Below are 15,666 nucleotides of genomic sequence, written 5' to 3' on the forward strand. Positions count from 1 at the left end.
TACAGAAACTAAGAAGGAAACAATCCCTGTTCCTGTGTGTGAATGTGTTGGTACTAGAGCTTGAACTCAGGACCTCATGCTTTCAATTGGCTCTTTTGCTCAAGACTGCTGCTCTCTCACTTGAGCCAAATCCACTTCCAGCTTTTTTGGCAGTTAATTGGAAATAAGAGTCTCACAGACTTTTCTGCCTAGGCTAGGTTCAAATTGAGATCCTCAAATCTCAGCCTCCTGAATAGCTAGGATTACAGGCATGACCCACTAGTGCCTGATTGACAGTCTCTATTCTTAAGGGGCTCCTAGCATATATACATTTTTTCATCAAAAGAAATATAAACGTATTTGAGATCTTTTGGTTAAGCAACAGTTTCTAAATATACTCATTACCAACTTGAACCTGTGCATTTCAGCAGCATCTATTCAAAACACATCACTTTATGTCTTTGGGCTTACTAATTATGCTGTGCATTGTTGCCACAATTTTAACATATTTAGGATCAGGGTGCAGCTTACAATTGACTTTGGCAGCGCTTTCTTCTGCTTTTGTGAGACATCATCATGTATCTTAGAGACAATAGCAACTTGGAGTCAATGAACTATGCTTAAAAAATAACTATTGTTATCATTTTTCAACTGGACTTTTAATGGATTTTAACACAAGTTCTTCCCAGAACATGACTAGTTCATCCAGATCACATGTCTAGACATCTGCCAACCTCCCTTACTTTTCATGTGGAAATTTTTACTAAAGGTCCAGGGCTGCTATACCAGCTCCTGGCCACCAGAGGGGGAGAGCACATTGGAAAGGACAGATTTCTAGGCTCCTTGTGATGATCTCTCCTGCACCTAGCATACCCTTCCAGGGTAGTGTTCCCCATCTCTCACTGCAGGATCAGAAGAGAGGAAAAGTCCTCTGTTCCAGAGCATCATCAGTATCATCATGTGCTGGATTTAAATGATGTCTTAGGTCCACATAAGAATTATCTGTGGTTTGATAAACTACTTCTGGAAGTGAAGACAGGTGCTAATCAAGACAAAGGTCTAGCATCCTGTATACACCGAGCTGGTGGGTGGCCCATATTGGTCTGAAACCATTAGGGATTCCCACAGTGACTTGGAAAGTTCTCCAAAGAAGCGTTCCCACTTTGGAAACCACCTGGAGCTTTACTTACAATCCTTTCCTTCTCCTCCTCCATCCTTCCCTCCTTTCCTCTTTTCCTTTCTTCTTTCCTTCCTCCTCATTTCTCTTTCCCTCTAACCTTCCCTTCCTGTCTCCTTTCCTTCCTCATTTCCTTCCCTCTTTTCTTCCTTTCATCTAGTACATATTTATTGAACACTTACTATGTACTATGCACTGTGCTAGGAGCTATGGTCATAGCAATATACACAACAAAGTCACTGTTCTTATGAATCTTGACTTCTGAGGTGGGTGAGGTTTGCACAAATATGTACATATGAATTTTATAAAGAAAAATGCTTAGTTCCCTGGGAATGTGTAAGGAACAGGAATATTGGGGGAAAGATGGCTCTGAGAAGGCTTCTCCAACAGGGGGAAAGTGAGATAAAGGCCACCAGGTAAGAAGATGGATGAAGAACAAAACATGAAAGCATCTAGATGTTGTCTGAAATGGTGTAATTTAGAGGTCTTAGAGAGTGGTGGAGAAGGCAGCATTGTATCTAACTCCTGAGTCATTTGTGCTGGAACATCAGCAAAAATGGTCTAGAGAGAGCTTTTCAGGATGACCATACGTGCAAGAGGCAAGCCAGCCTAGGGCAGGTGAAGAACCATGCGTAAAGAGGATCAACTGTTAAAGCTAACCAGTGTGTCCAAGAAGGTGGTAAGTCTTAGAATATCCTTGAACAGTCTAGTTGAGATGAGGACTGAAGACTGGATCTGCAAACCAGGATGGAGTGAGCTACGAACAAGCATTAATTTGGGGATGACAATCATCAACATGAAAGTAAAGCTGTGTATTCTGTTTAAAAAGCTGTTTCTTAGCCATGCTAGGCTGTTTGGTGAAAACATGGAAAAGCTGGGTTTATCCTGGCTGATGTTTTTCCATAAAGGCATGAAGGAAGGAGAATAGAACAAGGGAATCGAAAGAAGCAAAATGATAGGCCTTTAAATCTATCCTGGTCAAGGCGAGAAAGGAAGATAGATGGAGAATATGAGTCAAGTCTCCAGAAAGTCAGAGAACTTCAAGTTATTGGAGGTAGTGGCCAGAGGACAGATCTGACTTTGGAGATTTCATAGTGTTTATATGGAGCTCATGCTTCTGCTACAGTAACTGATAGCTGGAAAGAAAGGTAGAAATTGCCCATGGAGATGAAAACCCAGAGAAGAGGCCAATGAGCTATCTATCTGAATATGAAAGTTACTTAGAATTATTGGAGTCTAAGAGATTTTAGGAGTACCTAAAGTCTTCACTGGATAAGAGCGGGAGAAGAAATTCAGTAACTGCAGTAAGCAGCTGGTAGGAGGAATGGTCAGATGGTATGAGCTCCAGGGAAGAGAGGTTTTACACAACCTGGTGAGGGGTGGAAGCCATAGGGAAGAATTCTTCTTGTTGGGAGGAGGAGAGGAACTAGCCTGGGAAAATGGTACTAATGCAAGATTTGACAGGGGGCTTCATCTCATTTGGAAGAGACCTCTGCAACCCTTGAGCAGTGTCTATAATGGTCAGAGTAAGGAATGTTAGCACTCACGTGAAGGATCAGCAGCCTCTGTCCTAAAATAAATACATAAATAAATAAATACATGATTTCTGAAACTCAGGTAATTCAAATCAATGGGGCAAAATTCTAGGTCATAAGTAAAAGAAAAAGGCAAATAAGAATGGCTAGAATAACTGAATAGAAAGAAGAATGTAGCACTGCCAGTGGGTTACAAGATGAAACAGGAAACAGATAAGCAGTGGTATGCCAAAAGCAAGTCATGGCGCAAATCCTGGGCCGATTGGGGGGGAAGAGAAAAAGAGTTCCACATGGAGGGGAAAGATCTCCCACCCAGCCCAAATGCACATGGCTTCCAATAGAACATGCCACAATGTTGTACTACTCCTAGGAAAGGATAGGAGACGGGCTAAACAGGGCTCAGAGGACAGGGGGACGGAGGGGATGGGAAGTCAAACTGAAACAAGAGTATCTCCATAGCAACTTAGAAATGTTTCTTTTAGGCCCTAGACTAGTACTGGGTGCATATGTATGTATCAAGTGGAAAATACTGTGTATATTAAAATAATGAGAAAAATGAAAAGTGAAGAAGAAAATACATCAGTTATCAGAAAGTAGAGACTCCTAACTAGTTGAAGCAGAATTGAACTTTATTCTAGGTGGGGATATTTTGAAAAGTAAAGCCATATGGATAGACGAATGGCCTCTGGCCACTGTGGCAATGCCAGCTTCAAGAGTTGGAGATAAAAATACATTTGTGTCATTATTCATCCCCCCATGTCACACTCCATTCCCCCTCGGGTGAGTCCCTTTGTGTCCCCATTCTCATTCACCTGATCTTTCTCTTTCCCTTTCACCAGTCACATGACAGATGAGTGACCACTCCCTGAAGATGTCTGACAGCCACAGCAGCCCTCTCCTGCCAGAGCCTAATTCCAGCAGATACAAATTCTATGAATCAGAGCCAAGCAGCCCTACCTGGCCTTCAAACTCCCAAGATACACATCCAGCCCTGCCCTTGCTGGAAATGCCTGAAGAAAAGGTGAGCAATGTCCCACTTCAGGTTGTTTCACAGGTAAAGGATTGAGGGACAAGAAGTAAATGGTGCTGCTTTCTCTGATTCCCAATAGACTCAGTATTGGCCAGGGAAATGCCAATAGGAGACCATACTCATATCCATGATGGGTCCTACATGGCCTTCGATAAGAGCATGTAGCTCTGTGTAATACCTGAATTTAAGGACAAGCAGAGAGAATACACACCAGGCTTTAAATCAATGTCCAACATATTGCCCTTAGACTTGCTCCCCTGAATGACCCTGTGGGCCTGCAGAAAAAATGGTGTTTGTTAGAATGCAAGCAATTGGTCATCTGAACACAGAACAGAGGTAGACTGGTTGGCTAGAAAAGGGAAAGGGATACAAAACTGCTAAGAGATGTTTTATGGGATATAATGTTCACACTGTGTCAGTCAGACTTTTCATTACTGTAACAAATACCTGAGAGAAACTCTTCAAAAGAGGAAAGATACATTTCAATTCATGGTTCCAACTTACGGTTAACCAGTTCTGTTTCTGTAGGTTGTAAAGGAATCATGGCAGAAGAGTAAGGCAGAGAGGAAAGCTGCTCAAAATAAGGCAGCCAGGAAGCATTCTCTCTGCTTCCCAATTGCCCTTCAAGAATATACACCACCAAGCACCTACTCCTCCATATATGCCCTGCCTTTTAATTTTCATCACTTCCCAATAATGCCATTAAATTATGAGTGCTCCGTAGATTCATCCATGAGAAGTTAGTGTCCTCATGATACAATCATTTTCCAAAAGCCCCATCAGCTGGCATCCAAGCCTTTAACAATTAGCCCTGTGGACACAATCCAGATACATATCATGACATGTAACGTAAAATGTATTCTCCTAAACTAGTCACTTAAATGATCTTAAATATAAAGCTGTGCAAACATCACTATACTCTAATTCCAAAATATTTATATTAACTGAAGAAAATAAAAAGCCCATATCCAAAAATAGTCACCTCCTATTCCACGCCTTCCATCACCTGACAACCACCAATATACTTTCTGTTCCTAAAGATTTACCTAACAATGGATATGTCACATAAATGGAATCATATAATTTGTGACCTTCTGTCATTCATTATAACATTTCCAGGTTCATCCATGTTGTAGCATGATGTAGTACTTCATTTCCTTTTAAACAAAACAGTATTTCACTATGTAAATATAACAGTTTATCTGCTCATCATCTGCTTTTATAAATAATGTTGCTATGAACAACCATGTACAGATTTTTATGTGATCCTACGCTCTTATTTACCTCAGTATAAACAATAAGAGAACTCCTAGTTCATATGACTTTATGTGTAACATTTTAGTTAACTACTAAACTTTTCCCTACAGTCTCACTAATAATATATGAAATGCTAACTTCCCTATATCTTCACCAAAACTTATTAGTCATCCTTCTTACTATATAGCCCTGGTATTGCCCTTACTATATAGCCCTATATAGCATCTCATGATGATTTGGCATTTGATTGATATTTTCCTAGTGACAATGAGATTGAACATCATTTCAAGTGCTTGCTAACCGCTGGTGTTTTCTTTGGGAAAAATATCTTTTCAAATCATTTGTCTTTTTACTATTGAACTACAGTAGTTTTGTATACTAGTCCCTTACCAGATGTATGACTTGAAAATAATTTCTCCAACATCATAGGGTTAGTTTTCTTTCTTGATAATGTTCTTTGAGCCCTTTGAAAACTCTGATTAAATTCTATATATCTTTTTTTCCTTTGTGTATACTTTTATCTTATCTTAAGAATCAATTTTATTCTGCAAGGCCATGAAGATTTATGCGCAGGGCTTTATCTTATTCAGATATTTTACTCATTATGAGCTAATTTTTGTACATAGTATTAAAGAGCCCAACTTCAATCTATTCAATATGGACATGCTAGTTGATTCACTATTATCTGTTGAAAAGACTATTCTTTCTCTACTGGAACTTCTATCAAAAATCAATAGAACATAGATGTATAAGGTCATTCTTGGACTCAATTCTATTTCATTGAATCATATATTTATCTTCATGCCAGTGCCAATCTTATATAGTTTTCTAGCACATTTTGAAATTAAGAAAAATGCATCATCCACTTTTGTTCCTATATTTTTTCAAAAAATTTTTGTCTATGGTGGCACTCTTGTATTTTGTATAAGTTTTAGGATCAGGTTTTTCACTTCTGTGGGGAAAAGTAAATATGACTAGGATTTTGATAGGAATTGTGATGTAACTGTAGATGGATTTGGGGACTGTTGCCATTTTAACAAGGTTAAATCTTCAAATCCATGAATACAGGTCAATCGTCCATTTATTTAGGTCTTCAATTTCTTCCAATAGTACTTTGTAGCTTTCAGCATGAAAGACTTGCACATTTTCTGTTAACTCTGTCTTCAATTATTTTACATTTATTATAGTAATATATTACATATTCTTAAGTTTTTGATGCTACCAGAAATACCATGTTTTTAATTTTATTTTTAGATTGCTTTTGCCAGTATATAGCAATATAATTGATTTGTATATTGCTTTAGCCTGGAACCTTGCTGAACTTGTTCATATAATTATTTAATAGGTGATTTTGCAGATAAGGATTTTCAATATGAAAAATATACCATCTGCAAATAGAGATGCAATCTGGATTTAACATTTTCTTTTATAATCAAGGTTCCTTTTGTTCCTTTTCCTTGCCTAATTGCTTGGACTAGAATATCTAGTACAATGTTGAATAGAAACAGCAAGAACAGACATCCTTGTCTTGTTCCTGATCTAACAGGGAAAATATGCCCAGTCTTTCACCATTAAGGGTGACATTAACTGTGGGATTTTAGTAGATGTTCCTTATCAATTTGGGGAATTTTTCCTTCTATTCCTAGTTTATTGTAGGTTAGCCATGTTTCAAGTACTCAGAAGCTACATGCACTAATAGCTAAAATATTGAACAGCAGAGCTTTATAACAATAAGCTATGACTGAGTTGTCCAGGTACAGGATTGAAGGAGATGTGAACTTGACTGTGAAAAGTAATTTATCCTTATGTACATTACTCCTCAATGGATGTAAGCATTTACTTTAATTACAAATTTAGACAATGTACCACAGTCATGTTCATAGCACCTGAGATTTCAATCACTAACACAAATTGGCTTTCCCAGGAATCTGACACTATTATGGAGACTAGCCAGTAAGAAATGTTACTGAACTCAGCCTCTGGAACAAACGTTTATGGAAGAGGAAGGACAGTAGGATTAAACCAAAGGAGAAACTGAGCTGTGAGACAATCACAGTTATAGGCCTTGGCTAATCCTGTGATGAGCTCTAGAACAGGAATAGCCTTACAGAATTGTCCTGAGTGGGGCAAGAAGGTCCCCTACATTCACTCATTACTAATTTGAAGTTATAACAGGTATTGGATCTAATGTATATATATAAATCACATTTTTAAATACTGTGATAAATGCATCTCAGTATAAGTGGTTTTCTCTGTAATCTTACTTATTTTATATATTTCCCAATATTATTCTGAGGAAAAGTCCATAGGCTTCAGTAAAGTACTAAAAAGAAATGGATCAAGAAAATGGTTAAGAAATTCAGTTATAGGAATATGTAGTACTGGAAAGTGGATTTGCATTATGGGGTACCCAGACAGCTGGAGACCATTGACATGGATCTCACCTTTGTCTTATTATCCTTTACCTCTAATAGAGATAGATAGATAGATAGATAGATAATCTATATACATATATACATATGTATTCACACACACACACACACACACACACACACTAGCCAGGTTCACACCTGTATCTACTCAAGAGGCTGAGATCTGAGGATTGTGGTTCAAAGCCAGGCCAGCCACAAAAGTCCCCATGAAACTCTCCAATTAACCACTCAAAAACTGGTAGTAGAGCTATGACTCAAAGTGGAAGAGTGCTAGCTTTGAGGAAAAGAGCTCAGAGACAATGCCCAGGCCCTGATTTCAAGCCCCCATGGCCGACAAAAAAAGAAAATGCTTCTGCTTTCTAAAAGAAATATATATTGTTAAGTATGGCAGCGCATGACTATGGTCCCAGCACTTGGGAATCTGAGGCAGGAGGATCAAGCTGGGCTGTATAGCAAGAGCCTGCCACGGAAGTAAAATAAGACAGATTATTTTATATCTTCTTGTGGAAGGACCTCCGATCATCTGATGAAGACAGCCACATTGTGAAAATTGAAAAATCCAATGAAAGGAGTAAAAGGAGAGAAAGTGAGGTGTCCCGCAGAGGCTCTGCGGGCCGGGGAGGCTTCAGCCTCTTCCAAGCAGTGGGCTACCTCACAGGCGAGATGAAGGAGTGCAGGAACTGGCTGAAAGGTAAGCAAATGCCCAGGAAAGAAGTGAGGGGCTGGGTCACAGCAATCCTTCCAGGTTGGACACAAAGTTACTTCCTCTCTCCCAGGACAAGAAAGAGCTCCTATGACCGGGGGAAGCTTCAGCCCTCAGTCAACTCCAGGTGGGCAGAATATACGCACTAGCCTGGAATCTGCATAATTTGGAAATTAAATGCATTTCCCTAATTTAAAAATATGTAAGCTGTTTCCCAAATAAGCTGAATGGCCACTTGTTCCACTGCCATTTATGTGCCAAATTGGCATCACCCTCCCCAAGGGCTCTGTAGTTCTTTCCTTTTTTCATTTCTTCTTTGAATTAAATGCTCCCCCGTTTGATCCTACTTGCCCCAACCAGCATGAGTTGTCCTGGAAACCAAAGCCGAGAAGGTGGAAAACTGTACATCCCCTCGTGTACACCTGGCTTCCTCCAGGTCCCAATTCAATCATTGTTTTCACAGCTGGGCTAAAACAATTTCTTTTCCAGCTTCCTTTCTTCAGGCGACTTTCTTTGCTGTTCAGATACTTTCCCTCAGCTGAGCCGTAGAACACTACACAAAAAGAGGCTTTCTTTCCCTCTTCATCCCTTCCCTTGGGTCAATGTATTTCCTAGGAATGCTCTTGGGCCTTTCTTGCCAAGAAAGCCAATGGCTGGAACTGTGTTAAATTGTTCTCAGCATGGTGCCTCAGCCTATATGGTAAAAAGAACTACCACCTGCTGAAGACTAACTGCTGGGCTACTGAGATATTTGGACTAAATGCCAATCCCCACTCCCAAGCCTCTACTTCTTCACCGGGGCCAGGTTGAATGAGGGGAAGTGTTCTGGTTCCTGTGAGCCTTGACTGTCATGCCAATCAGTGGTGCAGTGAGGACAGTAAGGGCAGGACCCCACTGATGGCTCTGTCTGTCTCTTGTAGATAAGCCCCTGGCCCTCCAGTTCCTAGACTGGTTCCTGAGGGGAACTGCTCAGGTGATGTTTGTCAACAACCCCCTCAGTGGGCTCATCATCTTCATAGGACTTCTGATCCAGAATCCCTGGTGGGCACTTGCTGGGGCTCTAGGGACAGTTGTCTCGACTTTAACTGCCCTCATCTTAAGCCAGGACAGGTGAGTTTGTCTCTATGGGTCTCTTGGGAAGACGCATATGGCAGGTAGGTGAAGTGTTTACTCAAGCAGTCAGCAAACCTTATCCGAGCAGACGGCCAAATCTCCTGAGTCAACTTTGAGCAGATCACTGGAAGTCCCTACAGAATCATCTTGTTCTGGCTCACAGCAAGGCAGAGCATCAAGCTTCTTTGGCTGTGGATTATACTCAAAACACTCCCTCTGAAGTAGAAGCAGAAGGACACTTAAGACATTCTTCTCTCATGGAGATTAGAATCTAGTTTGAGGAGAGAAGATGAATGAGCAAATAAACATCTCAAAATGACACAAGACAGTAAATACTCAAGAGTTCAGAGAAGTCAGACATATCTGCGTGTTGGAAAGATGGGGGAATGAACTCATCTTTTCTTTGCACGAGTGTCTCGGGCTGCTAGGTGTAGAAGGAAATCTAATGGAAGTCTCAAATGTAGCACAGGAGGAGAGCAGGAAGGAGAGGGGAAAGAGGGACAGGAAGGGAAGGCAAGAGGGCAAAAAGGAGGGGGGAGGAGAGGGAAAGAGGGGAGGAGGGAAGAGAGAGAGAAACGGGGGGAAGGAAATGCAAAGCTCTGTCCAGGGCAGGGTGTCAATGTTTTCTATTAAATTGGGAAGTGGGTGGAGGGCACTGAGGTCCATCTGCCAGCCAGTGCCTGTGTGCACAGGCCAGGAATGATTGCCATTGTGGTGCACAATGTTCCCTGGGGCTGATGTTCAGGTGTTTCCTCTGTCTGAGCCATCTTAGTGACCCCCACCCATTTCTCAGTGTGGGGGTGGGGGGCAAAGGGGAGAGACCCATGCATAGATCTATTCCTCGTTTTGTTTCAGAAAAGAAATCTGAGGGCACTACACCTCTCTTCCTGATCCAGACCCTGACCTACACTGCCCAGATTAGACAAAGTGTGTCATTTTACTTCTAAATCAGTGAGAGTAATCAAGGGTAGGTGTGTGGAGATGGTCATTGAGAAAGGAGTTGGTAGCTCTGTGGCTGTCCAATATTCATTGCCTGGGCTGATTTTTTTTTTGTCTCATTATTAAAGGAATTGTCTAAATTAAGGAGATCTTAGAGGTCCAAGAGGGAAGGTCCTCAGGGGCATCACCAAATTCCAACAAAAAGTAACTGTTTCCCCTAGGTCAGCCATCGCCTCCGGACTCCACGGCTACAATGGGATGCTGGTGGGGCTGCTGATAGCCGTGTTCTCCGAGAAGGCAGACTACTACTGGTGGCTGCTGTTTCCAGTGATCTTCACAACCATGGCCTGGTGAGAAGCCTCCTTCTCTCTTCTTCCAAACCCACAGGGCCCCACAGTGCTTGCATCTTTCACTGGACAGGGATGGATGCACACTGTTGTCGGCCCAGACCTTCACAGACGATGCTTTGCCCAGGTAGACACTGTGAAGACCCCCAAATCCTGGAAGGTGGGGATGTGAAATAACAAGAGGGCCTTCTTAAGACCTCATGCTCTTATTACATGGCTAGAGACTAACATTCATTGAGCTGTCCCTAAACAAGGGAAGGTTTATATTTGTTCCCGAGGGAAAACTGAAGCATAGAGAGTTTTATTAATCTGTTATATTCTATCCAAGTTTCTAATGCTGCCTTTCTGAATCTGAAGTCTGTGCTATAAAATCCAGGTTGCCTGGGGGTCATCTATTACCAGCATAGTCAAGACTCAAAGCTGAAAACTCACCTGTGATAGAACCAGACATCTTACTTAGAAAAGACAGACCTATAAGAAGCATGGGATCTTTGAACTAGCACTATCTGTTGAAATCAGGGAAGAGTTAGGAACAAATAATCATTGAGTCTAGGGCATGCTCAGCCATCCATGCATATTGTCCTTCATCATTTCATTTACAGCAGATCAGTGGTGTACCCATCTCAATGGCGTGCCTGCTGTCCTGAGAGTCCCTGTCCCCAAACCTCTGACTTCCCATGTATATACCACATTCGTCTTAACTTCTCTCAGACATGCAGATTTATTCTGGTTCCTAGTAATAAAGCAGGCATGGTGATTTATTTTGAACATCTCCAAGAAGTAAACGTCTTTCATTGGTTTCAAAGTCTGGAGTTACTAAAAATCAGTTAGTTTAATTTAGCTTAAGTACTGTTTCATTACTTTTTAGTAGTGCTTGCAAATAAATTCCTACATTAAGCATTCCTGGCCATTTATTTTTCTTCTTGGGGTTTTTTTTTTTTCTTTCTTAATCCATTGGGACAAAAGGATAAGTCAGTCATTTCTATGGGGATCTCTGTAATGGTTCCCATACTCACTCCACCCCCATACCCTGTGGAGAGCAGAAATTTGTTCTTATTTGCATACATCTGGTTTATAACTATGTAGATGAAGCTCCTCAGCACAGCCCCTGAGCAATGACACTGGATGGCAGTTAGACTTCAGTGTCCTCTCTTCCCAATTCCCAAAGACAGAAAACAGTAATGCTGTACCCTGGGTGGGCTGCTACGTTACCTACCACTCTCATACATTCATTACTCCATTCATTCAGTTCTTGAAGTTCAGTTTAAGTAGGGTGGGTACTCATAGTGGCATTATCCCGCTTTATCCAAAACACTAGATTTGAGAGACTCTCTCAGCTGAGTGCGGGGACTAACACAGATACTGGGAATTGCTATGAACAGGGAAATGTATCTCTGAGAGTTTATTTACAAACAAACTCAGAAACTAGTAAATAAAAGAAAGTCATTTCAGGAAGTGATACCAGGCTTACGTGGTCAGGGAAGGCCATTTTGCAGATGAAACATTTCAGCTAGCACCTAAATGACAGGAGATACCTGCCATCTGCAGATGTGGTTGAAGGATGCTGCACGTAGACGAGCCAAACCAGGGAAGTGGGAGGTGTTCACAGAACAGACAAGAACAAGGAGGCTGAGACGTAGTGGGTGGGAAGTAACAGGAAGTGAAGGCCACGTAGGTGAGATGAGGGCTCATTTACCCCAAAGATGCAATATGTCTTCCAACTTTTATTACAACTGTAGTAAAAAATGCAAAACAGCTAAAGGGTTTTAAGCAGAGATTTTAAACAGGGTTTTAAGTATGATCAGATGGCAAATGTTCTACAGAGTTATAAACCAAATGATCATCTGATCTTTTTTTTTTTTTTTGCCAGGTTTGAACTCAGCCTGGGCACTGTCCCTGAACTTTTTCAGCTCAAAGCTGAAAAAGCCACACCTCTGCTTCCAGCTTTTTGGTGATTAATTGTAGACAAAAGTCTCATAGACTTTGTTGCCGGGGCTATTTTTAAGCTACATTCCTCAGATCTCATCCTCCTGAGTAGCTAGGATTGCAAGCATGAAGCCATTTCTATTTTTTTTAATGGAGTGAAGCTCAGTGATTAGGCTAAAACTAAACAAGAAGCAGGCATGAAAAATGTGAAATAGTTCTCAATAGTAGAGAGCACAGCAAATTAAAGGGAGAAGATTTTTAAAGATAGAAGACATTATAGCATTTCATAGACTGATAAGAATAACTGTGAGGGGCGGGGTGGAGAATTGAGGCTTCAGGAAAAAGAGGAGAGTATCACCAGAGGAATGTCCTTGAGACAGATCCATTCCAAAGAACAAGGAAGAGAATTGTCTGAGGAAGGGACAGGGACACTTTCACCAAATACAAGAGACAGAATATGTGGGACCAAAGCAAGTAAGGTATGGATTCTTAGGGTTGTGAAAACAAAACTTTTATCATCTGATCATTTCGATTTTTTTAATGAAGTAAAAGCCAGTGATAGGCTAAAACTAAATAAGAAGCAGACAGTGAAAATGTGAAATAGGTCTCGGTGTGTTGAAGAGTTAATATGATGGAGATCCGGAATAGGGCTTTTCAAGCAGGCCTAGGTACCCAGGTGAGATGCAGAAATTAATTAAAGCTAGGCCATTCAATTACATCATAGGAATTTGTGTTTTGTCCAGCCACCTCTGAGGTAAGGAATGGCAGGTGCTAGGAATCTAGGAATCCATTCCCGGGAAAAGTGAATATAAGGAAAATTAATTTTGTAATATTGCTCACTCATCCTATAAACATAAAAACCAGCTCAATCTATTTCCAAAAGTCATGCTCTTTCCAAAGGAGACCAAGAAGCCTGGGGATACAAGCGACTAGAGGTTCCATGTCACTTGACAGTTCCCAAGTGTTCTTAGTAGTTTTACTGAGTCCAAACCTGTGTATTTGCTTATGGACATGCAGCCTTCTCCTATATGGTCAGACTCAAAATAATGTTATCATAGTGTAAGGCAGTAGCTGGTGTACATTTGATGATCCAAAAGCATAATCACATTTTGTAAAAAATCGTATTTTGTTCGATGTTTTTGTCTCAAGGATCAAAAAATGATTTGAACTCATTTTAATAGCCTATTCAAAATGTATCTTTCAAATACAATTCACCAATCCATGAGCTTAACATGAACACCTTGTTTCCAAATCCCCAATCAACAGACTACTGGAATCTCCAGCATCCAGAAATGATTACAAGGAGAGGGGGTGGTGGCTAGCACAGCGGCCAGAGGTGATGAGACAGCGTCTCCCTAACGGTGCTCATAATGATTAACCCTTTCTCCCTTCCATCTTCAGCCCAGTGATTACTAGTGCTTTGAATTCCATCTTCAGCAAGTGGGACCTTCCGGTCTTCACACTGCCCTTCAATATCGCCGTGACACTGTACCTGGCAGCCACAGGCCACTACAACCTCTTCTTCCCCACGACGCTGCTGCAGCCTGCATCTGCTGTGCCTAATCTCACCTGGTCAGAGATTGAAATGCCTTTGGTAAGTTACCCAGTGGTAATGAGCTGTAACCCCTAGATCCTACTGCACACCTGGTTAGCCAGATCATAGCTTACCCAAGGCCCATGTGATAGGCCTCAGCAGTGCATAAAAATGGTGGCTACTTCATCCGGTCAACCCTTTAGCACAACTCTATTGAACATCTAACATGTGCCAGGCACTTTTTCCGATATTAGGCATACACGGAGAATAAGGCAACATCCCTACGCTCATGAAACCTACACACCACACATAGAAAAAGAAAAACAAATCCAGTGAATAGGTAAATGTTCAACTGGTGTCACAGGGTGGCTGTGGTTTACTGAAAAATATTAGATAACATAGGCAATTTGATGAAGAGTGAGAAACTAATGCAAATATTTTATTTTTATTTCTTTTTTAATGGTGAAAATACCATACAGAGGGGTTACAATTACATGGGCAAAATAATGAGTACATTTCTTACCAAGCATTGTTGCCTCCTGCTTTGTTTCCCCTTCCCATCTCTTCCCATCTTATATTAAGAAGCAAGTTACTATGTAACCTATGCTTTTCCAAGCCCTGATTGTTATATTAACTCATGCCACCCTCACAATAACCCAATACTGTAGGTACTAATATTATTCCTGACTGCAGTTTTTCATCTGCAGGACAACAGCAGTTACCCAATGTAAACATGCAGCTAGCACCTGTGCCTAACACCTGGGAAGTCTGGGAGCCTCATCTTTGAACCACTACCCCAGCAGTCCCCGTCAGATCATACGCCCTCAGCTTGAATAAACAGAAATTCACTACTTCTCAAAGCAGCCCCAGCCCAATATGGGACACTATTAAGTGTTGGAGGGTTCTTTACATTCTTCATAAATCCATTTCCCTTTATATATCACCTGGGGATTCTAGTTCTGCAGTCTAGAATACTGGAAGATAACTGCTTGCAAGATAGTCTTTTAACATGGTTAAACCGTAATCCATGTCCTCCAATGGTATGTCTATGAAAGGACTTTGGAGCCCTGGTTGCCAAGTCATTCCTGTGGTCTAGGTGTGCCCAAGCTCCAAGAAAATTTCTGTTGGTGCTCAGCTCTACAGTCTCCACCCCCAGGATCCTCCAGGGCCAGCAACGCTCTAAATCTAAACGCATCAGGAAAGCAAATGTTCCTTTGCTTCTGGAGCAAATGCTAGGGCACACAAACACTTTCCAAAGATTTTTACCTTGTCCCATTTTACCTTTGACCCAGATTACCATGGAATAAGATCAGAGGCAGACTTGGGGCCTATACTGAAGGGCCCATCAAGGAAAGCCCTCCTGACCGATGCAAAGCAGCCAGGACAGAAGCAGAGACCAAGTTGGGACAGAACTGTCAAGGATAAGCCCTGGGCCACGTAGACTCACTGTCCTGATTGCTATCCTGGAGGGTGTTATCCAAAGGACAGCCAGAGGCTCGTGTGGCACCCCACACCAAGAAACTGGGCCAGCATGATGAAGGTCACAGGGAAGAGATGTCTCCTGTTCGTCTTCCAAATATACAACTAGGAAATATGGGCACCTTGAGGCCCCAAGCCCACTCTCTCATCTCCCCATTAGCCCATCACTCAAAACCAGCATCCGTCCATCCCACACGAACAGCATCTATCTGAAG

General features: G+C 41.5%; 1 protein-coding gene across 1 annotated transcript in view; it reads left to right on the forward strand.

The window, feature by feature from the left end:
* Slc14a2 (solute carrier family 14 member 2) overlaps nt 1-15,666 on the forward strand; it is a 411,248-nt gene that overhangs the window by 354,953 nt on the left and 40,629 nt on the right. Inside the window, exons 3-7 of the mRNA XM_042675019.1 lie at nt 3,542-3,712; nt 7,921-8,101; nt 9,034-9,223; nt 10,387-10,515; nt 13,840-14,032. Of these exons, the coding sequence (XP_042530953.1) occupies nt 3,542-3,712; nt 7,921-8,101; nt 9,034-9,223; nt 10,387-10,515; nt 13,840-14,032 (864 nt within the window). The remainder of the gene's footprint in view (nt 1-3,541; nt 3,713-7,920; nt 8,102-9,033; nt 9,224-10,386; nt 10,516-13,839; nt 14,033-15,666) is intronic.

The sequence above is a fragment of the Dipodomys spectabilis genome, unplaced genomic scaffold (genome assembly GCF_019054845.1).
Source record: "Dipodomys spectabilis isolate Male_0828 unplaced genomic scaffold, ASM1905484v1 ptg000024l, whole genome shotgun sequence".
In the NCBI taxonomy this organism is placed as follows: Eukaryota; Metazoa; Chordata; class Mammalia; order Rodentia; family Heteromyidae; genus Dipodomys; species Dipodomys spectabilis.